The sequence below is a fragment of the Pristiophorus japonicus genome, chromosome 16, assembly GCF_044704955.1.
Source record: "Pristiophorus japonicus isolate sPriJap1 chromosome 16, sPriJap1.hap1, whole genome shotgun sequence".
NCBI lineage: Eukaryota > Metazoa > Chordata > Chondrichthyes > Pristiophoridae > Pristiophorus > Pristiophorus japonicus.
Genome location: NC_091992.1, coordinates 11,712,452 through 11,739,367, shown reverse-complemented (window position 1 = coordinate 11,739,367; position 26,916 = coordinate 11,712,452). Strand labels below are relative to the sequence as shown.

The window sequence follows — 26,916 nt, the reverse complement described above, 5'->3', positions numbered from 1 at the left end:
ATAAAAACAGAAAATGCTGGAAATCTCAGCGGGTCAGGCAGCATCTGTGGAGAGGAAGCAGAGTTAACGTTTCGGGTCGATGACCCTTCCTCAGAACTGAGTGTTCAGAAAGAACAGATTCTGAACAAGCCCTGAAAGGGGGAGGGGAAGAAAGAACAAAAGGGGAAGGTCAGCAACAGGATGGAAGGCAGGAGAGATTAGAGAGACAAAAGGGATGACGGGCCGAATTGAAATGCTAATGCCAGGAGTTAGAAAAACATTAGTCAAGATAGGGTGTGAATGGTGGGATTATGATCAACTGCCATTAGAGACGAGGAGAAAAAAAGGAACAGGCTAATTGGCTGGCTCTTGGTGCTTTCGGGACAACTTGGCATGGGTGAGAAATACCGCCTTGCCAGAGTCGCCTGTGTACCAAGAACAAGTATTATTTTTTAAATCCAAGGGATTTTTATTTTGGTTGCAAGCACATGGAATCATAGAAGTTTACAGCACGGAAGGAGGCCATATTGGCCCATCGTGTCCGCGCCGGCCGACCAAGAGTTTATCCAGCCTAATCCCACTTTCCAGCTCTCGGTCCGTAGTCCTGTAGGTTACGGCACTTCAGGTGCACATCCAAGCACTCTTTAAATGTGGTGAGGGTTTCTGCCTCTACCACCCTTTCAGGCAGTGAGTTCCAGACCCCACCACCCTCTGGGTGAAGACATTTCCCCTCAAATCCCCTCTAAACCTCCTACCAATTACTTTAAATCTCTGCCCCCCGGTTGTTGACCCCCTCTGCTGAGGGAAACAGGTCCTTCCTATCCACTCTACCTTCTGTCTCTTGCCACAAATCGGCCGGTGGTATTTTCCTCAGATTTGTGCTATGTGCCTCCCAGTGCCACAGCTAAGACTGGCACAATACGGCAACGAGTGTTTTAACAAGCGAGCGTGTCATCGAGGGGCATGGGAAATTAAAAGAGAGAGAGAAAAGGTTCAAGTTAAATGTAACAAGCTTTTTTTTTAAAAAACCATGAAAAGTTAATAACCCATTAAATGAGCGTTGAATTATTAATCCACACCATCAAATGTCTGCTAAGATGGCACGTTCAGCCTCCATGCTCTTTCTTTTATTTTTGTCCCATTAAGAATTACTCTGTCAAATCAAATTAACCTTTCGAGCTGTGAATGACTGGGTGCCCTGCAGAGTGACCCCAGACTTGCTTTAAGCACCTCCACTGGGCGATGGAGATGACTAGCAGTAGTGCTAGTACATGTGGCACAGGGAACGTGGTGCCTCTGCTGGGATTCTGCGCAGGTGCACCTCCTTTACTCAGCTACCCTCCTTTCCACCTAGATCTCCCAGGCCCTCACTATTGCCGACCTTCAACCAGCCACTCGATGTCTCAGACCGCCATGTGTATAGAGCTGGAGGGGCACCAGAAGCAATTCTGGGATTTGGAACAGGGAGAAGAGTTCCCTGACCATACAACGATTGAACTCCAGATGACCCGGCCTTGCGATAATATAACGACTTGTTCTATATATTTACTTATTAGCAGATCCCCCATGGCATTGCTCTCAGTAAATTGGCTGAAATGTTGTTTGTAAGGGCAGGAATTTTATAGTGTGTAATGCACAATATACGTTGCTAAAGTGGGCCCTTTTAAGGAAACAAAAGCCCCTGATTTTAACCTAACCGCACCCCTGGAGAGAATAGGGCTAGTTTGGATCAGACGCTCGATTCATACCCTTCCGTAAAATTGAGCTGGGTGTATTTTAGTGATGCTGGTTGAAGGATAAATATTGGCCAGGACACTGGAGAAAACTCCCCTGCTCTTTTTCGAAATCATACCATGGGATCTTTTCCGTCCACCTGAGAGAGCAGACAGGGCCTCGGTTTAACGTCTCACCTGAAAGACGGCACCTCCGACAGTGCAGCACTCCCTCAGCACAGCACTGGAGTGTCAGCCTAGATTTTGCGCTCAAATCTCTGGAGTGGGGCCTGACCCCACGACCTTATGAGACGAGGATGCTACCCAATGAGCCATGGCCATCACTGATGAGGGTGACTGAGTGTCCTCAATAGAGTTTAAATCTGCCACATCCAGCTGGTGGGAACACTGCATTGCAGATGTTGCTACTGAAATAATATGTGGGGCATAATATTCACAAACTGAATTCTTGGTTGTCACGGTGTTGGAGAAACTTGGCTATTAAGAACGGGAAAAGGCAGCGATTGGGGGACTGGAGAATTTGCTCTTGTCCTGTTTACTATGTCATCCCGGTCTAGTTTCAGGAGTCAGTGTGTCCATTTTCTGATCTCTTCCTGTTCCAAAACCAACATTTTTTTTATTCGTTCATGGGGTGTGGGCGTCGGTGGCGAGGCTGGCATTTATTGCCCGTCCCTAACTGCCCTCGAGAAGGTGCGCCGCCGCCTTGAACCGCTGCAGTCCGTGTGGTGAAGGTGCTCCCACAGTGCTGTTAGGGGAGGGAGTTCCAGGATTGTGACCCAGCGACGATGAAGGAACGGCCGATATATTTCCAAGTCGGGATGGTGTGTGACTTGGAGGGGTATTTGCAGGTGGTGGTGCTCCCATGCGCCTGCTGCCCTTGTCCTTCTAGGCGGTAGAGGTCGCGGGTTTGGGAGGTGCTGCCGAAGAAGCCTTGGCGAGTTGCTGCAGTGTATCCTGTAGACGGCACACACTGCAGCCACGGTGCGCCGGTGGTGGAGGGAGTGAATGTTTAAAGTGATGGATGGGGGGCCGATCAAACGGGCTGCTTTGTCCTGCACTCGCTGCTGAATCATCAATCCACCCAGCTCCTTTTTGAAAGTTCAACAGAGTCATCTTTACTTACTATCAGTGTGTTGCATAAATAACCGTAATCAGTGACACCAATCCTGGAGAAAATGTTGTTTGATGTAAAATCATGAAGGTGCTCTTTATAAACACGTTTACCGTTTTACCATAGTGAGTACGGTGGCATCGTGGTTATGATACTGGGCTAGTAATCCAGAGGCCTGGACTAATGATTTAGAGACATGAGTTCAAATCCCACCATGGCAGCTGGGGAAATTACATTCAGTTAATTAAGTAAATCTGCAATAAAAAGCTATTATCAGTAATGGGGACCAGGAAACTACTGGATTGTCGTAAAAACCCATCTGGTTCATGTCCTTAACTGCCCTCTGAACCGGCCTAGCAAGCCACTCAGTTGCACCAAACTGCTTACAAAGAAGTATCACCACACGGACTGCAGGGGTTCAAGAAGGCGGCTCACCACCACCTTCTCGAGGGCAATTAGGGATGGCCAATAAATGCCTGGCCTTGCCAGCCCACGCCCACATCCCAGGAACAAATTTTGTTTTAAGTATATACTTAGTCCTTCCCTTATTGTGTCTTCTCCTTCACCTCTACTTGATTTGCACAAAATTTCTCCAACATCTCCTTCCTGAGATTATGAAAAGTCACAAGCAGTCAAGTAACCAAGCCATATGGACCAGGAAGATCCCACAGGTAATTCCTGGTCTGTGCTGAGTTAGGGAGCTACTTGGGATGGTGCAATGGCCTTGGGGAGAGTCACCGTGTTGGGGGGGGGGGGGGGGCGGGGGAGGAGAACAAAAGGTTAGCCACGGTTCAATCTCCCTTTCGTTTGCTATCGGGTTGGTGTTTTTGTTCTGGGAGATGAGCGTAGATTGGGATGCGGGTAAGGACAGGGTTAAGGTTCAAGGTGTGAAGCATGGCCAATGGGGTGAGCTACATGAGTGCTCCCAGCGGCGGCCAATGGCCTTCAGAAGAGAAAAAGGGACAAAATGACCTTCGAATAAGTATGAACGCCCATTGTTCCCCCTCCCTCCCCATTTCTTTTACCTGAGCGTTTCGCTTCGCTGGTGTAATGTATGCACCTGGTGAGCATGCTCACGGGTTTGTAGAGCTGTTGAGTTGTGAGTGGCTCAGCCAGTCACGTGACGTTCACAGGACTCAATAAAACCCCAGCCAGTTGGGTTCGGGGGATCCACGATGAGGCAGGTGGTTGTGAGCCTGGTAAGATGAACTGGTAATGTGTCGTGTGATTGTTAAACCTTTGCTAATAAACCAACTAGTTCTTAATAGCGATGTGTTGCTATGAATTCTTCAGCAAAGAACCCATGAAACAAACACATTACACGTACCCTTCCCTTGAAGTAATCCTTCTACAGCGAGTGTAAAACAAGGATATGTCTGCTATCAAACTAAAGGTGCACACACCAGTCGCAAGCTGCTACTGTCTCCTTTAACCTGACCTTTTTCTCTTTTTTTCTCCCCCTTTTTAAAATATTGTTTTAAAGGTTATCCAAACTTTGTCGCAACATATGGCCGTGGATACCCAGGATTCGCACCAAGTTACAGCTACCAGTTCCCAGGTATGTTGACCCTTGATTCTATCTCACACTAGCCACCATCCCCCTTGTCCCACCCCCCCCCCCCACCCAATTGCCATGTTAGTAAGATCATAAAACCACGACCCACCCCTCCTTCAAGGTTTGACGCTATTATTCCGGTTCCCGTTGAACCTCTGGTGCTGCCGGTTATTCCCAAACCGATGTGTGTTAAAATGCGGGATCAAATACCTTTCCTTCCATTCTAGGTGAAATGCTCCACTTCTGAAAGAGGCTGGGTCGAGTTGCCTTGTAGCATTTTCCTCACAGATGAAATTTAGCCGTGCTCGATCTTGTGCCTCTCCTTGCCCTATGCCAAAACGCATCCCAGGCCGAGAGAGTGGGGCACATGCCCCTACATCCCCTGGCCCCCCCCCCTCCCCCACCAAGGCTTCTCTCCCTGCTGCCCTGTGTAACAGTGCCTCCGTGACCCTTCTTCCCCCCCCCCCCCCACCGACCGCCCGTGATGCTACCGCTGTGATTTGGGAGCTCGCCCAGCTGAGGGGATCCCTGGTGACTACGGCATATCCTTCCATTTTTCTTTAAAAAAAAAAATAAAATTAATTCTCAGGATATGGGCTTTGCTGGCAAGGCCGGCATTTATTGCCCGTCCCCAGTTGCCCTGAGAAAGTGGCGGTGGGGTAGTGGGCCATCTACAACCGAGTGGCTTGCAAGGCCACTTCAGCGGGCAGTTCAGAGTCAACCACATTGGCGATAGGACTGGAGTCACCTATAGGCCGGACCAGGTAAGGACGGCAGATTTCCTTCCCTAAAGTTCATCAGAAGATCGCCTTGTAAGACCTGACACATTACAAAGCCAAGACACAGATTGATCCTTCAGCTGTCCGGTCATTCCATTCATTCTCCCTCTGCTGAGAAAGGACGAAAGACTTGCATTTATATAGCGCCTTTCACAACAACCGCAAATCCCAAAGCGCTTTACACAGCCAATGAAGTACTTTTGTGAAGTGTAGTCATCGTTGTAATGTAGGAAACGCGGCAGCCAATTTGCGCACAGCAAGCTCCCACAAACAGTAATGTGATAACGACCAGATAATCTGTTTTTTTTTTTGTTATGTTGATTGAGGGATAAATATTGGCTCCAGGACACCAGAGAGAACTCCCCCGGCTCCTCTTCGAAATGGTGGCCGTGGGATCTTTTACGTCCACCTGAGAGAGCAGACGGGGCCTCGGTTTAACATCCCATCCGAAAGGCGGCACCTCCGACAGTGCAGCGCTCCCTCAGCACTGCACTGGGAGTGTCAGCCTAGATTTGTTGCTCAAGTGCCTGGAGTGGGACTTGAACCCACAACCTTCTGACTCAGAGGCGAGGGTGCTGCCCACTGACACTTGGGGTATCAGCAAGTGCAGTCGGGAGAAGCATATTGCTGACCCCAAGTTTGGAATATCAGTGGGTGTTGATGTTTGCCATTCACTTCCATTGTATAGAATTCCAATGGAACAAAATGTTTCCCGTCCATCCGTATTGTGCAGAATTCCTCATGGGAAACATAGCACTTGGAATACAAACTCACCTCCCAAGTGTTCTCGGATATCTGCTCCATCAATGCTCACCACACTCAGTACAGTATGTCCATGACCACTGTCACCTCGAGACAGCGCGGCATTTTAGACTGCTAATCACATTGTGTATGTTTTCTGACAGTGTGTTAGTTTGGAGTGAGTGATTAAGTGACTGGGGAGCGCAGAGAATTGCCGTCTGCTTATTTTTATCTGCAGTTTATAGATACCCTGATCCAAAACAGGATATTTCTTGGCAAAAAGAGTTATGTGCTTCTTAGGATTCAGCAGTGTAGACGGCCAAGTTTATTTTGCAATAAGCATTTTACCAGATTTAAACTATGTACTTCAGCTAGGGCTTGGAACAGCAGAGCCAAAGCAGAGAGGGACCTTTATCTGAAAATCAAATTCAATTTTGCTGCTCAAATTCGTAGTAGTTCAGCGTGGGATGCTATATATTTTGGAGGATGATTATTCTGTCCCTGGTAATATGAGATCTCGGAGGCATAGATGTCAAATTCACAAAACTATTAATGAAAACAAGTTATATTCTGTTTACTCCCAGATACAATGTCTGGTTAGGTCAGTGATGAGGTCACTCAGACTATCCAATCAGCTCAATGATAAGGTCACTCAGAATATCCAATCAGGTCAGTAATGAGGTCACCCAGAATATCCAATCAGCACAATGATTGAGGTCACTCAGAATATCCAATTGGTCAGCGATGAGGTCACTCAGAATATCCAATTAGGTCACAACCCACCCCTTTGCAAATTTGTTTGAATCTGTGTGGTCCCCATAAACATTTCACGGGAGCCATGAACCGCACTTTGGGAGGCCCAGTCTGTGGTAGCCCGTTTGATCAGGGGGAGCAATTTTCTAGTCTCCATTTCCCGGTAAAAGTCCCACAACGAGTCAACGGCTTGACAGTCGACTTTGGGCGGGATGGGGGTGTGGGCGAGAGGCAGATAGCTGAGCTATTAAGAGTTCTGTCACAATCCCTTCGTGCTGAGGGTCAGCTTAGGTCCATACAGTCAACAGACTGACGGGGTGTAGTTGGGCACTGGCGGAGTCTGTAACATTGAACGGAAGGCGTTGATGATGAGGAGAAACTTCTTCACTCAGAGAGTTGTGAACCTGTGGAATTCTCTACCACAGAAAGTTGTTGAGGCCAGTTCGTTAGATATATTCAAAAGGGAGTTAGATGTGGCCCTTACATCTAAAGGGATCAAGGGGTACGGAGAGAAAGCAGGAAAGGGGTACTGAGGTTGAATGATCAGCCATGGTCTTATTGAATGGTGGTGCAGGCTCGAAGGGCCGAATGGCCTACTCCTGCACCTATTTTCTATGTTTCTATGAAGGGGTTGACTTATGAAGAAAGGTTGGGCCTATACTCATTGGAATTTAGAAGAATGAGAGGTGATCATATTGAAACTTATAAGGTACTGAGGGGGCTCGAAAAAGTAGATGCAGAGAGGATGTTTCCACTCGTGGGGGTATCTAGAACTAAGGGGCATAGTTTCAGAATAAGGGGCCATCAATTTAGAACTGAGATGAGGAGGAATTTCTTCTCTCATAGGGTTGTAAATCTGTGGAATTCTCTGCCCCAGAGAGCTGTGGAGGCTGGGTCAATGAATATATTTAAGGTGGAGATAGACAGATTTTTGAATGATAAGGGAGTCAAGGGTTATGGGGTCAAGGGTTAAGGGGAGCGGGCAGGGAAGTGGAGCTGAACCCAAGATCAGATCAGTCATGATCTTATTAAATGGCGGAGCAGGCTCGAGGGGCCAAATGGCCTACTCCTGCTCCTATTTCTTATGTTCTTATTAAGGCGGCCTGAGGCACTCTTTCTGGCCATTGCAGCAGCTCCGTATTAATAAAGAAAATGAGGATGCATTGTGCCGTGAGTCTGTGCAGATTAATGCTTCCTGTTCTGGCTTGCTTTTTTCCACAGTTTTTACTTCGCCGTTTGGCATGTATCAGGGCTTTTTGCAGATCATGGCATTTATCGTGTGTGTGTGTCTGTGTATAATATATAGATGCAGAAAGCCAGAGTCAACGACCGTTCGCCATTTTAACCAGTTGACCATTTGGCTGTTTCATGACCATCCTATTTGAGTAAGGCTGTTGAGGACTCTTCCCATTGGTGCGTCCAAGAATGTTGAGGATAAGGTCGTCCAGGCCTCTTCCAATATGTGCTTACAGGGAGGTTAAAGGTGATCTTAATGAAACCACTTCCGATAGGTTGATTGGTGCTTGACGATGAGATGGATGAGCTGCGACTCCTGAAAGTACTTGCCGGGAAGGTGAATCCAGCAGGAATCAAACGCCGGGAACCCAAATCCCCCTCCTTGTCAGTCCAAACCTCAGCATTTGTGGGCATGTGTGTGGACATGGAACAAGCAATCCCACCATTCTGGCTCTTGGGAATGAGCTGACCCCTTTAAATGAAATCCTTTCAAAAGAGCACTCGCTGTGTGGCCTGAGTGTGTCACGCTGTGTGCTGTGGTTTACACTTTGATGCAAAAGAAAGCCTCTGTAAACCCTAGGCAGGAGATAGAGTTTCCTTACGATTTTCAGCCCTGTGTTTAATTATCTGTGTGCTCCAAATTGGAACTGAAAGAAAGAAAGACTTGCATTTATATAGCACCTTTCACTACCACCGGACGTCCCAAAGCGCTTTACAGCCAATGAAGCACTTTTGGAGTGTAGTCACGGTTGTAATGTAAGAAACGCGGTAGCCAATTTGCACACAGCAAGCTCCCATAAACAGCACTGTGATAATGACCAGATAATCTGTCTTAGATGTTGATTGAGGGATAAATATTGACCAGGACACCGGGGATAACTCCCCTGCTCGTCTTCAAAATAGTGCCATGGGATCTTTTACGCCCATCCAAGAGGGCAGACGGGGCCTCGGTTTTAACGTCTCGTCCGAAAGACGGCACTTCCGACAGTACAGCACTCCCTCCGCACTACATTGAGGTGTATAACACGATGCTCTATTAATGCAGTTGAGGGACGCAACACTTGTGGCGACTCGCCGCTTTGTGATAGGGATAGTCAGTACGTACTGTCATGTTGCAATACATAGTGAAAACACTGATAGTGACTTCCTGCCCTCAGTAATGGACATCCCAGCAGTAATGGACATTCCAGCTGGAGTCGCATTCATGGGTCATCTTAATTCTACCCCATAGATGAACAGTATAGACCCGTGGCGCTGTACAAAGCCTGTGACACTTATTTGGATAGCCACACTGTGTGGGAATTCTGAGCTGTAATTCTGCATTACACAAGGAGCCTTGTGTCAATACTTGTTATAATCCGTGACTGTTACGCTCTCTCGATTGTTTGGGCCTATACACATTGGAGTTCAGAAGGATGAGAGGTGATCTTATTGAAACATATAAGATAATGAGGGGGCTCGACAAGGTGGATGCAGAGAGGATATTTCCACTCATAGGGGAAACTAAAACTGGGGGATGTGGTTTTAGAATAAGGTGCTACCCATTTTAAACAGAGATGAGGAGGAATTTCTTCTCTGAGAGAGGTGTAAATCTATGGAATTCTCTGCCCCAGAGAGCTGTGGAGGCTGGGTCATTGAATATATTTAAGGCGGAGATAGATTTTTGAGCGATAAGGGAGTAAAGGGTTATGGGGAGGGGGCAGGGAAGTGGAGCTGAGTCAATGATCAGATCAGCCATGATCTTATTGAATGGCGGAGCAGGCTGGAGGGGCAGGTGGCCTACTCCTGTTCCTGTTTCTTATATCTTATGTCGACTTTCGTGGCAATCTCTTGCCGCGTTACAGCGCCTTGTGGAGTTAGCACGCCCATTTTCTTGCGGGGTCCTAAAGGTCGCACATTATTAAAACAATTTAACAGTAACATCCTTCGAGCCTGCACCTCCATTCAATAAGATCATGGCTGATCATTCCCTCAGTACCCCTTTCCCGCTTTCTCTCCATACCCCTTGATCTCTTTAGCCGTAAGGGCCATATCTAACTCCCTCTTGAATATATCCAGTGAACTGGCCTCAACAACTCTCTGCGGCAGGGAATTCCACAGGTTAACAACTCTCTGAGTGAAGAAGTTTCTCCTCATCTCGGTCCTAAATGACTTAACCCTTATCCTTAGACTATGTCCCCTGGTTCTGGACTTCCCCAACATCGGGAACATTCTTCCTGCATCTAACCTGTTCAGTCCCGTCAGAATTTTATATGTTTCTATGAGATCCCCTCTCATCCTTCTAAATGCCAGTGAATACAGGCCCAGTCGATCCAGTCTCTCCTCATATGTCAATCCTGCCATCCTGGGAATCAGTCTGGTGAACCTTCGCTGCACTCCCTCATACGCGCCACACAAGTGCCAGGCAATGACTATCTCCAACAAGCAAGAGTCTAAACACCACCCCTTGACATTCAACGTCATTACTATCTCCAAATCCCCCCCACCCCCGCCATCAACATCCTGGGGGTCACCATTGACCAAAAACTTAAACTGGATCAGCCACATAAACACTGTGGCAACAAGAGCAGGTCAGAGGCTGGGTATTCTGCGACGAGTGTCTCACTTCCTGACTCCCCAAATCCTTTCCACCATCTACAAGGCACAAGTCAGGAGTGTGATGGAATACTCTCCACTTGCCTGGATGAGTGCAGCTCCAACAACTCAAGAAGCTCAACACCATCCAGGACAAAGCAGGCCGCTTGATTGGCACCTCATCCACCACATAAGAACATAAGAAATAGGAGCAGGAGTCGGCCATTTGGCCCCTCATGGACTCGGCTCCACTTCCCCGCCCGCTTCCCATAACCCTTCACTCCCTTATCGCTCAAAAATCTGTCTATCTCCGCCTTAAATATATTCAATGACCCAGCCTCCACAGCTCTCTGGGGCAGAGAATTCCATAGATTTACACCCCTCAGAGAGAAGAAATTCCTCCTCATCTCCGTTTTAAATGGGCGGCCTCTTATTCTGAGACTATGCCCAATAGTTTTTGTTCCCTCTATGAGTGGAAATATCCTCTCTGCATCCACTTTGTCGAGCCCCCTCATTATCTTATACGTTTCAATAAGATCACCTCTCATTCTTCTGAACTCCAATGAACTTCTTCTGAACTCCAACCACCTTCAACACTCACTCCCTCCACCACCGGCGCACCGTGGCTGCAGTGTGTACCATCTACAAGATGCACTGCAGCAACTCGCCAAGGCTTCTTCGGCAGCACCTCCCAAACCCGCGACCTCTACCACCTAGAAGGACAAGGGCATCAGGCACATGGGAACACCACCACCTCCACATTCCCCTCCAAGTCACACACCATCCCGACTTGGAAATATAACACGTTCCTTCATCGTCGCTGGGTCAAAATCCTGGAACTCCCTCCCCAACAGCACTGTGGGAGCACCTTCACCACACGGACTGCAGCGGTTCAAGAAGGCGGCTCACCACCACCTTCTCAAGGGGCAATTAGGGATGGGCAATAAATACCCACATCTCATGAACTAATTTAAAAAAAAAATTCAACTCTCTTGGACTGTTGCGTTCAGTGACTCCATCCCTCCAGACGTTGGCACCCAGTATTTCCTGGCCTGGAGTCTTGCTTGACAGGAATGCGGATTACAGATGCCAGTGGGCCTAATTCAGCCCCCTCCTGATTCAGCCGCGTTCAATCCTCCAATCGCATCAAGGGAAATTCCGTGCCAGTCTCCCAAGCATTACGCTCTCATTCCAACAACAACAACAACTTGTATTTATATAGCATCTTTAACTTAGTAAAACGTCCCAAGGCGCTTCACAGGAGTGTCGTAAGACATAAAATTTGACACTGAGCCACATAAGGAGAAATTGGGGCAGGTGACCAAAAACATGGTCAAAGAGGGAGGTTTTAAGGAGCGTCTTAAAGGAGGAGAGAGAGGTTGAGAGGCGGAGAGGTTTAGGGAGGGAGTTCCAGAGCTTGGGGCCCAGACAACAGAAGGCACGGCCACCGATGGTGGAGCGATTATAATCAGGGATGCTCAAGAGGGTAGAATTAGAGGAGCGCAGACATCTCAGGGGGGTATGGTGGCGGGGGGGTGGATTGTGGGTCTGGAGGAGATTTATAGATAGGGAGGGGTGAGATCAAAGATTCCAAAAAATTAATTCCCCAAAAAATCAAACTGAAATAGGAGTAAATAAAATAATGAAGTTGATTCCCTGTTTATCAAAGAAAGGGAGTCTGATGATAGGACCCCTTTCCTTTTTTAAACAAAAAGCGTTTTTTATTTGGACACGGTATGTTATTCCGCCAGGAGTGTTACTGGTGTTTGCAGTACCTGCGCTACAAATGGTAAGGTGGGGGGGTGGCGACTAAACCCAAGAGAAGAAACCATTCTTCGCATTATCTGTCTTTCCTCTCCCGTTACTTGACACATCTCTTCTCAAACCCTCCACCCTCTCCCAATACATCAAATGTAATTAGGTGAGTCTCATGATTTAATGATGATGATATGCTATGGGCTTCACCTACACTTTGAGTGACATCATTTACTCAGAACACTGTTCACCCAGCCCCTTTGAACGAGATACACAAGTGCATACAGTTCCGACAGGACACATAGAATTTACAGCACTGAAACCATCCATTCAGTTGAAACCACCAGGTCCATGCTGGCGTTTATGCTCCACACAAGCCTCCTCCCACCTTACTTTATCCAGCCTCATCAACATAACCTTCCATTCCTTTCTCCCTCATGTGTTTATCCAGCTTCCCCTTAAATGCATCTATACTGTTTGCCCCAACCACTCCCTGCGGTAGCGAGTTCCACATTCTCACCACTCTTTGGCTGTAATGCATTTGCTTCATGGGTTCTTTGCTTAAGAATTCATAGCAACACATTACTATTAAGAACCAGTTGGTTTATTAACAAAGGTTTAACAATCACACTACACATTACCAGTTCATCTTACCAGGCTCACAACCACCTGCCTCATCGTGGATTCCCCGAACCCAACTGGCTGGGGTTTTATTGAGTCTTGTGAACATCACGTGACTGGCCGAGCCACTCAACAGCTCTACAACTATTTTAGTTGAAACATAAATCAAATGCCCCCCCTTTGGCAAGGGCACTAGGACCCACAAATGAACATTTTAAACTAACAAAACTTTAAATCAAATAAAAATGTGGTTGCCGGGGAGTGATGATGCACTCCAGTCCCTCCGGCGCCCACCTCTCGCGGAAGGCCGCGAGCGTACCGGTGGACACCGCGTGCTCCATCTCCAGGAACACCCTGGCTTCAACAGCTCTACGAACCTGTGAGCATACAGGTGCATACATTCCACTGGGTAAAGAAGTTTTATCATAGAAGTTACATCACATGGATGAATTACAACAATTGTACATTCCTGTCTGGCGTAAAAATAAAAAAGGGAAGGTGGCTCAACCGTGGCTATCCAGGGAAATCAGGGATAGTATTAAAGCCAAGGAAGTGGCATACAAATTGGCCAGAAATAGCAGCGAACCTGGGGACTGGGAGAAATTTAGAACTCAGCAGAGGAGGACAAAGGGTTTGATTAGGGCAGGGAAAATGGAGTACGAGAAGAAGCTTGCAGGGAACATTAAGGCGGATTGCAAAAGTTTCTATAGGTATGTAAAGAGAAAAAGGTTAGTAAAGACAAACGTAGGTCCCCTGCAGTCAGAATCAGGGGAAGTCATAACGGGGAACAAAGAAATGGCAGACCAATTGAACAAGTACTTTGGTTCAGTATTCACTAAGGAGGACACAAACAACCTTCCGGATATAAAAGGGGTCAGAGGGTCTAGTAAGGAGGAGGAACTGAGGGAAATCTTTATTAGTCGGGAAATTGTGTTGGGGAAATTGATGGGATTGAAGGCCGATAAATCCCCAGGGCCTGATGGACTGCATCCCAGAGTACTTAAGGAGGTGGCCTTGGAAATAGCGGATGCATTGACAGTCATTTTCCAACATTCCATTGACTCTGGATCAGTTCCTATCGAGTGGAGGGTAGCCAATGTAACCCCACTTTTTAAAAAAGGAGGGAGAGAGAAAGCAGGGAATTATAGACCGGTCAGCCTGACCTCAGTAGTGGGTAAAATGATGGAATCAATTATTAAGGATGTCATAGCAGCGCATTTGGAAAATGGTGACATGATAGGTCCAAGTCAGCATGGATTTGTGAAAGGGAAATCATGCTTGACAAATCTTCTGGAATTTTTTGAGGATGTTTCCAGTAAAGTGGACAAAGGAGAACCAGTTGATGTGGTATATTTGGACTTTCAGAAGGCTTTCGACAAGGTCCCACACAGGAGATTAATGTGCAAAGTTAAAGCACATGGGATTGGGGGTAGTGTGCTGACGTGGATTGAGAACTGGTTGTCAGACAGGAAGCAAAGAGTAGGAGTAAATGGGTACTTTTCAGAATGGCAGGCAGTGACTAGTGGGGTACCGCAAGGTTCTGTGCTGGGGCCCCAGCTGTTTACATTGTACATTAATGATTTAGACGAGGGGATTAAATGTAGTATCTCCAAATTTGCGGATGACACTAAGTTGGGTGGCAGTGTGAGCTGCGAGGAGGATGCTATGAGGCTGCAGAGTGACTTGGATAGGTTAGGTGAGTGGGCAAATGCGTGGCAGATGAAGTATAATGTGGATAAATGTGAGGTTATCCACTTTGGTGGTAAAAACAGAGAGACAGACTATTATCTGAATGGTGACAGATTAGGAAGGGGGAAGGTGCAGCGAGACCTGGGTGTCATGGTACATCAGTCATTGAAGGTTGGCATGCAGGTACAGCAGGCGGTTAAGAAAGCAAATGGCATGTTGGCCTTCATAGCGAGGGGATTTGAGTACAGGGGCAGGGAGGTGTTGCTACAGTTGTACAGGGCCTTGGTGAGGCCACACCTGGAGTATTGTGTACAGTTTTGGTCTCCTAACTTGAGGAAGGACGTTCTTGCTATTGAGGGAGTGCAGCGAAGGTTCACCAGACTGATTCCCGGGATGGTGGGACTGACCTATCAAGAAAGACTGGATCAACTGGGCTTGTATTCACTGGAGTTCAGAAGAGTGAGAGGGGACCTCATAGAAACGTTTAAAATTCTGACGGGTTTGGACAGGTTGGATGCAGGAAGAATGTTCCCAATGTTGGGGAAGTCCAGAACCAGGGGTCACAGTCTAAGGATAAGGGGTAAGCCATTTCGGACCGAGATGAGGAGAAACTTCTTCACCCAGAGAGTGGTGAACCTGTGGAATTCTCTACCACAGAAAGTAGTTGAGGCCAATTCACTAAATATATTCAAAAGGGAGTTAGATGAAGTCCTTACTACTCGGGGGATCAAGGGGTATGACGAGAAAGCAGGAATGGGGTACTGAAGTTTCATGTTCAGCCATGAACTCATTGAATGGTGGTGCAGGCTAGAAGGGCTGAATGGCCTGCTCCTGCACCTATTTTCTATGTTTCTATGTTTCTATCACAGAAGGAGGCCATTTCGCCCATCGTGTCCATACCGGCCAACAAGAGGCTATCCAGCCTAATCCCACCTTCCAGCTCTAGGTCCGTAATCCTGCAGGTTACGGCACTTCTCAGGTGCACATCCAAGTACTTTTTAAATGTGGTGAGGGTTTCTGCCTCTACCACCCTTTCAGGCAGTGAGTTCCAGACCCCTACAACCTTTTGCGTGAAGACATTTCCCCTCAAATCCCCTTTTATCAATTACTTTAAATTTATGCTCCCTGGTTGTTGACCCCTCTGCTAAGGGAAATAGGCCCTTTCTTGCCACTGTATCTAGGCCCCTCATAATTCTCCTGAATTCCCTACTGGATTTATTAGTGATTATCTTAGTTTTTGGACTGGGGGAGGGGGGGGGGGCGGGGAGGGGATGAGAGGGACAGCATTTGACCGAAGAGAGTGGGGTGGCCCTGCTCGAAGTTGTGCAAGGCTCACCTTTCATTTCAGCTTTACTTCCAGGAGAGACTCATTTGGGGAAGTAGCTTGTACGTGACCTTTTCCCATCCTGATGTACCTTTTAAAGTTGTCAATCAACCATGTGGGCGGCAGGGCAGGAAACCATGAGGCCCCGGTGAGCTTGGAGCTGGGGGTCCAGACAACACCCACCGAGCGGGCTGGTGGTATTAGAGAGAAACCTAAAGCAGCTGGGCTTTACGCTGCTATTTATGGCTCAATAACAGACAGCTTCTTCTTAAAAGAAAATATAATAATCTGCATGTACATTTTTATTGTCTTAAGTGAGGGTTATTTTTTGAAAACATGTCAGAATTTGAATTAAAGAAAATTATGGGTTCTTGAAGCTTTTAGATGCAGATTTTTAAAAAAAGTGGATAATGTGCAACGGAAGGATTGACTTCACAGCCAGGGTTTAAATCTCCTTTAATTACCGTCCCATCACGTCGTGATGTCCACGTTCTGATCGATGGCTTTGTGCATACGCTGTGCTTTACACTGTGTTGTCGCTGGGCTTGTTTGGCACATTGGCTCCAACCTGCTGGAGGGTTTCAAATAGATATCTTTTTTTAAAACCCGCTTAACCCCCCCCCCGCCACGTTTTAACGTTCTGCCAAACGTAACTCCTTCCGTGATCCTCCTAAAATCACCAGCTCAGGTGGCTCCCGTCACCAGAGGTACCACCCGTACCACCGGTGCATCCCGATGGGGCGCAGCTCAAAGCTCTCTCACTGGGCTTCGCCCCGCGTTTGGGGGGAAGCCAAATCTATCAAGCGGCCGTTCTTGCGTGTTTAAAGAACGCTTGCGGCACAGCCATGCAGAAACGTTGGCACGCCGTTATGCTTCACGTAGCTCCGAGCGGCAACACAGCAACAACAAAAACTGTGGCATCGCCACAGCTCGACCCATGTCCGCAGAACTCCGCATGTATTATTTAACCTTAAACATCTCTGCCTACTGTTCTCCTCTTTCTCTAATGGCTGTTTTGGGTTTCATGCTGTACAAATGAATGAGCCTCATTTATATATTGATATATATATATAATTTTTAATTATATTAAGAATAATCATCCACCTCCTGTTTCATTAATGATTTTTTTGCATATTTTTTTAAATAGCAGTTTCTTGGGGTTTTTTTCCCTTTCGGGGGGTGATCATACCATTAATTTCTGTTCTTATTTCACTTTTCAGACTGTTTCCAGATTTCACAAGATATTATTTTTATCAACTAATTTCTTTTTGTTGCAAATTAGCAAGGTTTCCTGCAGTGTTAATGAGAGCCTGGGTGGCTGGCTGTGATTAATTGTCGCTTCTTGCTGTAATTATCACTAATAATAACTGCCTGGGCCCATCACCTCTTTTATATATATTATATATATATATTTTTAATTATTTTTTAAAACACATTCCATCAGCTGTCCACCATTTTGCTTCCCGCATGATTTAGTTGCTTCTAATTTAAACGCTTGCTTTATTTTTTGCCGTATTGTATAAACAGTTGCTTTCATGTTGCTCTCTTAGTTCGGCTAGCTGTGGACAGCTTTGATATTCTCTATTGTCGCTTTCACTGCACAACCCCTCCCTTCTCACAAGGTTTCAGTTTAAAAAAAAAAAAATGAATTCTTAATTCTGTCGGTCCCTGAAGTAAAAATGGCAGGTATATATTAATTACGCCATCATCTTTTGCGATTTTTATTTTTATTATGTTGATAGTTACCTCCACCACACCACACACCCCCACCCCCTCTCCAAATTGGTACGCCCAGTGTGGAACTGAGCCTTTCCAAGATTTGAAATGTTCCCCCCCCCACTTCCCGGTTCGATACCCGGTCTGAAATCAACTGATAATCAGCTGGTTGGAGAGGGCCAGGGTAACTGGGCGTGAGTAGTTGTTCCTCTTTGCCGTTATCACGGTGACACAATAGGCCCTTAGCGTCCTGGACTCGGGAATGGGGGAGTAAATGTAACTGGGAGGGTCCCCTCTCCTGCACCACCCAAAGAGTGCGTGCGTGCGTTTCGAGCGCGGGCACGAGTATCCGATATGGCTGTGATGCCCTCCGTGGTCAAACAGTCTCCCGGCGCTCACTGCCAAGACTCAAGTGAGGTATGGCCACTTGGCCAAAAGTATCGGAGTGAGGCCTCTCCCTGTGGAACTGTTCCCCAGCATGAGTCCGTGCCTTCAGGAGAGATATTGGGGGGGGGGGGGTTGGGGTGATGGGGGGATTAAAAATCGTGGACCTGTCTAATGGGGGATCCCGCCATAATCTTCAGGGACATTTTAAGAGGGGGTGGGATAGGGGGAGGGGAAAACAAGCACTACATGAAAACTTGTGAGAAGTGTGACGTGTGTTGGGGATTAATTGTGTACTTAAAAAGAGAAGTCTCCCTTTTCTTGGCTTACCTAGGCTGTACGTTCTATCGCTATGACAGCAGGACATGTTAACCAGAGCATTAAAAACCACCTGAAACAAGATGGCTGCTTGCTAACCATGTTGCCCATCCTGTGGCACTGCCTCCTTTAACGACAAATAGGCGATCGAACAATTTCACAAGTAAGACTTGTGACAGTATTATTTTTTTTAAAATCTAATGTAAAGGAGCAATGAGGAAAATAGTACTAAAATGATCTGCATTCTGAGCAAAATCCAATTATTTGGGGGTGAGCAAAATCCAATTATTTGGGGATGGCGACATTTTAATGTTACCCCAGATTCAGGCTTTCCGGCCTAGTGCTCCAGACTGGCTTGCTTTAAAGCGCCTCGCTACAGGAGTCTAGATCAAAAAGTATTGTCAAGCTGAATGGATTTCAGTCAGATTGTTTAACCTTTACCGAGTCCAGTCTACATAAGCCAGTGAAAGGAATACTTTCTTAACATCATTTTTCTGAAGGTCACTTAATTAATAAGTCACGGAAGCCAAACAAGCTTAAATTATCACGTCACTCTGTTCCTGTTAACTAAACATGCTTGATGTAATTAATTGTATAGCTTGAAATAGTGTTGAAGACACTGGCTTTTTACTCTGTATGTTATTTTTTTTTTGTAATGTGAAGACATTGGTCCTGTTGCTTCATAATCTGTGACAGCAGAACCCTGAATACTGATTGTTGCTTAGTTTGAAAGTGTTTTGAGTTTTTTTTTCTGTTGTGGATTAAAATGGATCCCTTTTCTCACTTATCTGTAAACATAGCTCCTATGTTCTGCTTTAATATTTCATTTTTTTTCCTTTTTTTAAAAAAAACGGAGCATATTTTGCTGTACGTAATTTAGACAGAGAAATAAAGAGAATTTCCTTCAACAAATCTCATGCAGTGTGCGTGTGTGTGCTCCTCTTTTAACTTCAGTTTTGTTTTTTGACCATTTAACAGACGGTAGCCTCCCCCCTCCCCCCTCCCCCTCACCTTCTCCCTTTCAGCCTCAATCGGACAGCCCAGGGCACAATGGGTTCAATCTTTGGCCTGCCTTGCGTTTACTGGTCTCAGTAAGGGTGCGAAAGTTTACCCGAGTGTCTCTAGACTAGAGAAAGCCGGGGCGAGGTGGGAGAGAAAATCAGCCATGGTTAGATGCTGAGAGGTTGTTTCCCCTCTGGCTGGAGAGTCGAGAACTACAGGGGTCACAGTCTCAGGGTAAACCACTTAGGACCGAGATGAGGAGAAACTTCTTCACTCAGAGAGTGGTGAACCTGTGGAATTCTCTACCACAGAAAGTTGTTGAGGCCAGTTCATTAGATATATTCAAAAGGGAGTTAGATGTGGCCCTTACGGCTAAAGGGATCAAAGGGTTATGGAGAGAAAGCAGGAATGGGGTACTGAGGTGAATGATCAGCCATGATCATATTGAATGGCGGTGCAGGCTCGAATGGCCGAATGGCCGACTCCTGCACCTATTTTCTATGTTTCTATGCAAGGGTTCGGCAATTTAAGGCCGAGATGAGGAGGAATTTCTTCACTCAGAGGGTGGTGAATCTTTATAATTCTCTGCCCCACAGGGCTGTGGATACTGTGGCCCAGGGGCAGCACGGGCCCAGCCCACACTGCGATATGTGAGCGCACTAGGTCCATGCAACAGAGCAGGTCTCCAGTCGTCTTGGATAACCCTTGCCACTGGACCAAGGCCTAGCTCTGTCAAGCCCCGTGTGCTGGCTGGTGTGCAACGGTCACCACCAGGGAAAAAAAATCCACGCACAGGCATCTTCCACCCTTCAACATGTAGTTCAGGACCTGGAATATTAGGTCCCTCATTGAAACACCTGTGAACTCATCGCTTTTTTTGGCGTGGAAGCAAGTCATCCTTGCTTCGAGGGACTGCCTGTGATGATGATTGATACTGAGCCTCTGAATATATTGAAGGCTGAGAGAGGTCGATTTTTGGACTCTCGGGGAATCGAGGGGTATGGGGATCGGGCGGGAAAGTGGAGTTGAGGTCGATGATCAGCCATGATATTGAATGGTGGAGCAAGCTTGTCGGGCCTACTCCTGATCTTATTTTTTATGTTCCCGCTCTCAATCGCAGCCAAAGTGACCCGTCCGCATCCCCCACACCCACTCTCCCAGTGAGTTTAAAAAAATGAAAAATGGGGGCTTGCCGTATGATGCTGTCGGTGATCTGATAGCCCACCAGTGCCTCCTGTCTAAGCTTCACACGGGATGAATGGGCAACACCCGGGGCGAGTCACCAGGGTGTGTCTGGCCTGGCACCTGCGAAATTATAGCCCGACGTCAGGAAAGACGAGGTGGCCCCAAGCTATACCCTTGGGCGAATACATTCTGTGCAATATTTCCAGTGCCCCGTGACCCTTAGAGAAGGGTCCCACTCACCAGTTCCGGTCAATGAATGGTATCCTCGGTGGGAGAGAGGGTTCTGGTCCCACCTGCTCCGGGGCTGGTGGATCCTGTCTGACGCAGCCCAAGCCGAGGAGATGTGCGGACAGCGAAATAACTCGCCTTTGCCACTGCCGGCGCAATTGTCTAAATAGCTCATTACTGATTGCAACAAAAAACAAAAGTTCAGAATAGTGCAGAAAGGAGGCACTCAGCAAGTTCGGGATTTGGGGATTCTGGTGGCTGGGAGAGCCTCTCATTTGTCGATGGGGGGGCAACTTTAACCATTTTTTGGATGTCATCCATTTCTTAAAATGGCCACAAAAAAAAAGGTCTTTCCCTCATTGCTGGTGATGCAGCACACCATGCCCCTCCCCAACACCCCCCCCCCCCCCCCCCATTTCAGACCGCAAGTATCCCACAGTGCGTCACTGAATCCAGTCTCTTTTGGGGTATTATACGGCTGTTAAATGGTTAAATTTGAGCAAATAACCAATAAGCATCAATCTTAACGCTAAATTTGACCAAATTCACGCTGAATTTAAAGCTTGACTTGAAGTTGAAATTTTTGATAGTTTCTTTAATCACTTAACCAACACCCTCATCAAATCTTGCATGAATCTCACTTGCATGAAATGACAATTGCTTTGTTTGGAAAAGAGCAATGCTTGTGCCTGCGTTTGCGTGTGTGTGTGTGTGCGTGCGTGTGCGTGTGGGTGCGTGTGTGTCTTATGTTTTTCCTGTTTATTCTGACCCCCTACGTTTTCATTTCCACTCGAGCAACAGTCACACATCTTACCTGCTCACAGGTCTGGCCCCCCCCCCCCACCCTGGAAGAACATGGGCTCCTCCTTGTTCCACCTCTCCCAACATTTCATCAGCTTTCATGGTCTCTGGCATTTCGCAGATTCGCAGCTCGGATGGCTGCTCACGCTATTTGTCCCCTGGCAATTTCAGAATTCTGTCCTTTACTTCCACCCGTGGTAGGCCCAGAAATGAAGCCCCGCAGCTCAAAATGTTTGCACAGAGCCTGTTTGCACATAACTATCAACTCTGGTCCATCACCCGCTGAATACACAGGAGATTCCACACATTTACACAGGAGCAAACGGTGAGGAGGATAGTAACAGTCTCCAGACGGGCGGGCACTTGGCAGGTGCAGTTTAATGCTGTGAAGTGATGCATTTTGGTAGGAAGAATGAGGAGAGGCAATACATAATTAAACGGTACAATTTTTAATTGGGGTGCAGGAACCAGGAATTGTACGTACATGTAATGGTCACCTTACTAAAGGAAGGATATACTAGCTTTGGAGGGGGTACAGAGACGATTCACTAGGCTGATTCCGGAGATGAGTGGGTTACCTTATGATGATAGATTGAGTAGACTGAGTAGTTACTCGTTGGAGTTCAGAAGGATGAGGGGTGATCTTATAGAAACATTTAAAATAATGAAAGGGATAGACAAGATCGAGGCAGAGAGGTTGTTTCCACTGGTCGGGGAGACTAGAACTAGGGGCCACAGCCTCAAAATACGGGGGAGTTGAGAAGGAATTTCTTCTCCCAGAGGGTTGTGAATCTGTGGAATTCTCTGCCCAAGGAAGAAGTTGAGGCTAGCTCATTGAATGTATTCAAATCACAGATAGATAGATTTTTAACCAATAAGGGAATTAAGGGTTACGGGGAGCGGGCGGGTAAGTGGAGCTGAGTCCACGGCCAGATCAGCCATGATCTTGTTGAGTGGCGGAGCAGGCTCGAGGGGCTAGATGGCCTACTCCTGTTCCTAATTCTTATGTATTCACTTCATGGTTCTTTGCTTAAGAATTCATAGCAACACATTGCTATTAAGAACTAGTTGGTTTGTTAACAAAGGTTTAACAATCACATGACACATTACCAGTTCATCCACTAGGCTCACAACTGCATACCTCATCGTGGATGACCTAGACCCAACTGGCTGGGGTTTTATTGAGTCTTGTGACCATCACGTGACTGGCTAAGCCACTCACAAAGCAACGTGTGAGCATGCTCATGAGTGCGTACATTACAGTACACACGTCTTTCAAAATGGCAGGACAAGTTGAGAATGCTGTTAAAAATGTATATGGGATCCTGGGCTTTATACATCGAGGAACAGAGTGCAAAATCAAGGGCGTTGTGCTAAACCTTTATAAATCTCTGGTTATTGTGGCCAGTTCAGGCCACCGCACTTAGGGAAGGATGTCAAGGCCATAGTGAGGGTGCGGAGGAGATTTACCAGAATGGTACCAGGGATGCGGGACTTCAGTTAAGTAGGGGGTAAAGAAGCTGGGGCTGTTCTCCTGATAGCAGAGAAGGTTAAGAGGAGATTAACTAGAGGTGCTCAAAATCATGACGAGTTAAGGTAGGGTAAATGAGGGGAACTGTTCCTAATGGCAGAAGGGTCAGTAACCAGAGGACACAGATTTAAGGTGATTGGCAAATAACCAGAGGTGAGATGTAAAACATTTTTATACAGAGAGTTGTTGTGATCTGGAACGCACTGCCTGAAAGAAAGGGCGGTGGAAGCAGATTCAATCGTAACTTTCAAAAGGAAATTGAATAAATACTTGAAGGGGAAAACTTAGCAAGGCTATGAGGAAAGGTCAAGGGAGTGGGACTAATTGGAGAGCTGTGTCAAAGAGCCAGCACTGGCTCGATGGGCCGAATTGCCTCCTGCTATGCCGTATCAATCGATGATTCACAGTGATTGGTCTTAATCCTGCTGAATGAATAGGAAACCCCACAGAGTTGCACTCTTACCCTGCTGAAAAGTGAGTATGCAGATACAGCAAGTAATCAGGAAGGCAAATGGAATTTGACCTTTATTGCAAGGGGGATGGAGTATAAAAGCAGGGAAGACTTGCTACAACTGTACAGGGTATTGGTGAGGCCACACCTAGAGTACTGCGTACAGTTTTGGTCTCCGTATTTAAGGAAGGATATACTTGCATTGGAGGCAGTTCAGAGAAGGTTCACTGGGCTCATTCCAGAGATGAGGGGGTTGAGCAGATTGGGCCTATACACATTGGAGTTCAGAAGAATGAGAGGTGATCTTATTGAAAAATAAGATAATGAGGGGGCTCGACAAGGTGGATGCAGAGAGGATATTTCCACTCATAGGGGAAACTAAAACTAAGGGACATAGTCTCAGAATAAGGGGCCGCCCATTTGAAACGGAGACGAGGAGAAATTTCTTCTGTGGAATTCTCTGCCCCAGAGAGCTGTGGAGGCTGGGTCATTGAATATATTTAAGGTGGAGATGTACAGATTTTTGAGTGAACAGGGAAGTGGAGCTGAGTCCATGATCAGATCAGCCATGATCTTATTAAATGGCTGAGCACCCTCGAGGGGCCGAATGGCCGACTCCTGCTCCTATTTCTTATGTTCTTATGTAAAAGCAGAAACTTTCACAAAGTTACACAGTGAATGACCCTTACCCTACTGAATGAGCAGCAAAATCTGCATTGTTACCCTGCCGGATAAACTGGACACGCCACACAATTGCGCAGTGAATAGGCCTTAACCCTGAATAAGCAGGAGCATTACACAACTGCACAGTAAGTAACCTCCAAACAGGAGCTTCGTATAGTTAGCACAACAAACACAAAAGTACTTTAAAGTAACACGAAATACCACGAAAGCCTTGTCGGGCCGGGTGAAGGTCCCGGGGGCCTGCTCGATTCTGGGGAGTGATAGGTTCCGCAGCGGGCTGTGCTGCGTGGAGTTAGAGGTCACTTGAAGCAATATCCGCCCACTGTGTCAGTGCTTGAGAAACCGAACACTGGCGCTCGCAGCCCTGAGAGTGACGTCACGGCTGTTTACGCTGCAAGACCCAGAGGGAGGGAAGGGGGAAAAGAAGGAAAAAATAAAATCCACAGCTTCCGACACCAGATAATTGTAATCGGCAGCGTGCTTCCCTGTTTTTTTAATAACTGCTCCGTTTATCAATCAGGGGTCAAAATGGGGTTCCGGTGTATATTTTGTCAAGGTATCCCATACACCGGCCTCTCGCACTCTTTCCCCATTTAAGTTATCGTTAATATTGTTAATCGGATAAATACTTGGAAGAGGACAAAATTTTCAGGGCTATGGGGAACGGGCAGAGGAGTGGGACTAATTGGAGAGCTCAGTCACAGGCACTATGGGCTGACTGGCCTCCTCCTGTGCCATAACAATCTATGATTCTATTGAAGAAATGATACTGTCGCAAGTATCTGCAAACTGATTGGCTGCCCCGAGGTCTTTTTAAAATATGTGTTTCTTCCTGATTGGAGCTTGGTGATGTCATAATGGCTTCCATTGTGACACCAGCACATTCTGACATCATCACTGAAAGGGTGAGGGAAATAACCTTTGGCCAGATTAGGTTGGAGCCCAAGAGCTATCCTCACATCAAGGGCAGTCTCCGAAGAGACTGTTTAAAGCAAAAAAGTGTCCTCCGATACTTGAGAGCCCATTCAAGTGTCAGCAGGTTATTCGGCCATGGAGGGCTGACACAGAGCCTGTTCTTCAAGGTTCATTTATGTTCTGACGTTGTAATATGCCGAGTTGTTGTGACTCAAGGGAATTTGGATAAATGCTGGAGAAAAATTTGCAGGGCTATGGGGAACGGGCAGGGGAGCGGGACTAATTGAATAGCTCTTGCAGAGAGCTGGCACAGGAGTGATGGGCCGAATGGCCTCCTTCTGTGCTGTTAGAAGCTATGAAAGTGGTGAAGCTGTGTTTAGTGCTTTCTCTTTGATGGTCCAGCTTGCTGCAGGAGGAATCACTTGTGGATCCACTTTCCCCCATTCTATATGCACCAGGGGTCACAGTCGAAGGATAAGGGCTAAGCCATTTAGGACAGAGATGAGGAGAAACTTCTTCACTCAGAGAATTGTGAACCTGTGGAATTCTCTACCACAGAAAGTTGTTGAGGCCAGTTCGTTGGATATATTCAAAAGAGAGTTAGATGTGGCCCTTACGGCTAAAGGGATCAAGGGGTATGGAGAGAAAGCAGGAATGGGTTACTGAAGTTGCATGATCAGCCATGATATATTTTAAACACCTGATAACAGATTGGTATCAAATTATATTTGTTCTTTAAATCATTGCATGTCTTGCACACATCAATTAAAAGAAAACCTGGATCATGTCCCCTTTTCTTCCTGGTGAAAAGACGATGGGCCAAGCGGCCTCCTGTGGCTCTACCATTCTGTGATAGTCACACAGGCGCACTCCCCCAGCAGGGTCCGCTGGATGACATTCGGGAGCTGTGACTCGGTTTGACGCAGGTTTCCCTCCTCTACCCTCTTGCTCCGCTGGGCTGCAGGACATGCTGTCTGACGCTTAAGCCATTCGGGAATCATCCAGAGGTCTGGAAGGTCAGCCGCAGTGGCTTATGTTCACTGGAATTTAGAAGGATGAGAGGGGATCTCATAGAAACATATAAAAGTCTGACGGGATTGGACAGGTTAGATGCAGGAAGAATGTTCCCGTTGTTGGGGAAGTCCAGAACCAGGGGTCACAGTCTAAGGATAAGGGCTAAGCCATTTAGGACCGAGATGAGGAGAAACTTCTTCACTCAGAGAATTGTGAACCTGTGGAATTCTCTGTCACAGAAAGTTGTTGAGGCCAGTTCATTGGATATATTCAAAAGGGAGTTAGATGTGGCCCTTATGGCTAAAGGGATCAAGGGGTATGGAGAGAAAGCAGGAATGGGATACTGAAGTTGCATGATCAGCCATGATCATATTGAATGGTGGTGCAGGCTCGAATGGCCTGCTCCTGCACTTATTTTCTATGTTTCTATGTCTTTTTTTTCTCCCAGCAAGAACGCAGCTTGACCCATGACCCTGAGCTGAAATTGAGGGAGAACATAAAAATTAGGAGCAGGAGTCGGCCATTTAGCCCCTCGAGCCTGCTCCGCCATTCAATAAAATCATGGCTGATCTGATCCTGGCCTCAACTCCACTTCCCTGCCCGTTCCCCATAACCCTTGACTCCCTTATCGTTCAAAATATCCCCACCTTAAATATATTCAATGACCCAGCCTCCACAGCTCTCTGGGGTAGAGAATTCCAAAGATTCATGACCCTCTGAGAGAAGAAATTCCTCCCCATCTCCGTTTTAAATGGGCGGCCCCTTATTCATCTTGCAAAGAGCCACAGAATCAAGGAAATTTCTCGCCTCTTCAGATCAGGCACAATGACCTCCTGT

The 26,916-nt window shown here is 46.9% G+C and overlaps 1 protein-coding gene across 1 annotated transcript in view; it reads left to right on the top strand.

Moving 5' to 3' along the window:
• Positions 1-26,916, top strand: part of msi2b (musashi RNA-binding protein 2b) — a 621,264-nt gene that overhangs the window by 453,101 nt on the left and 141,247 nt on the right. The window contains exon 12 of the mRNA XM_070856987.1: positions 4,307-4,381. Within this exon, the coding sequence (XP_070713088.1) occupies positions 4,307-4,381 (75 nt within the window). The remainder of the gene's footprint in view (positions 1-4,306; positions 4,382-26,916) is intronic.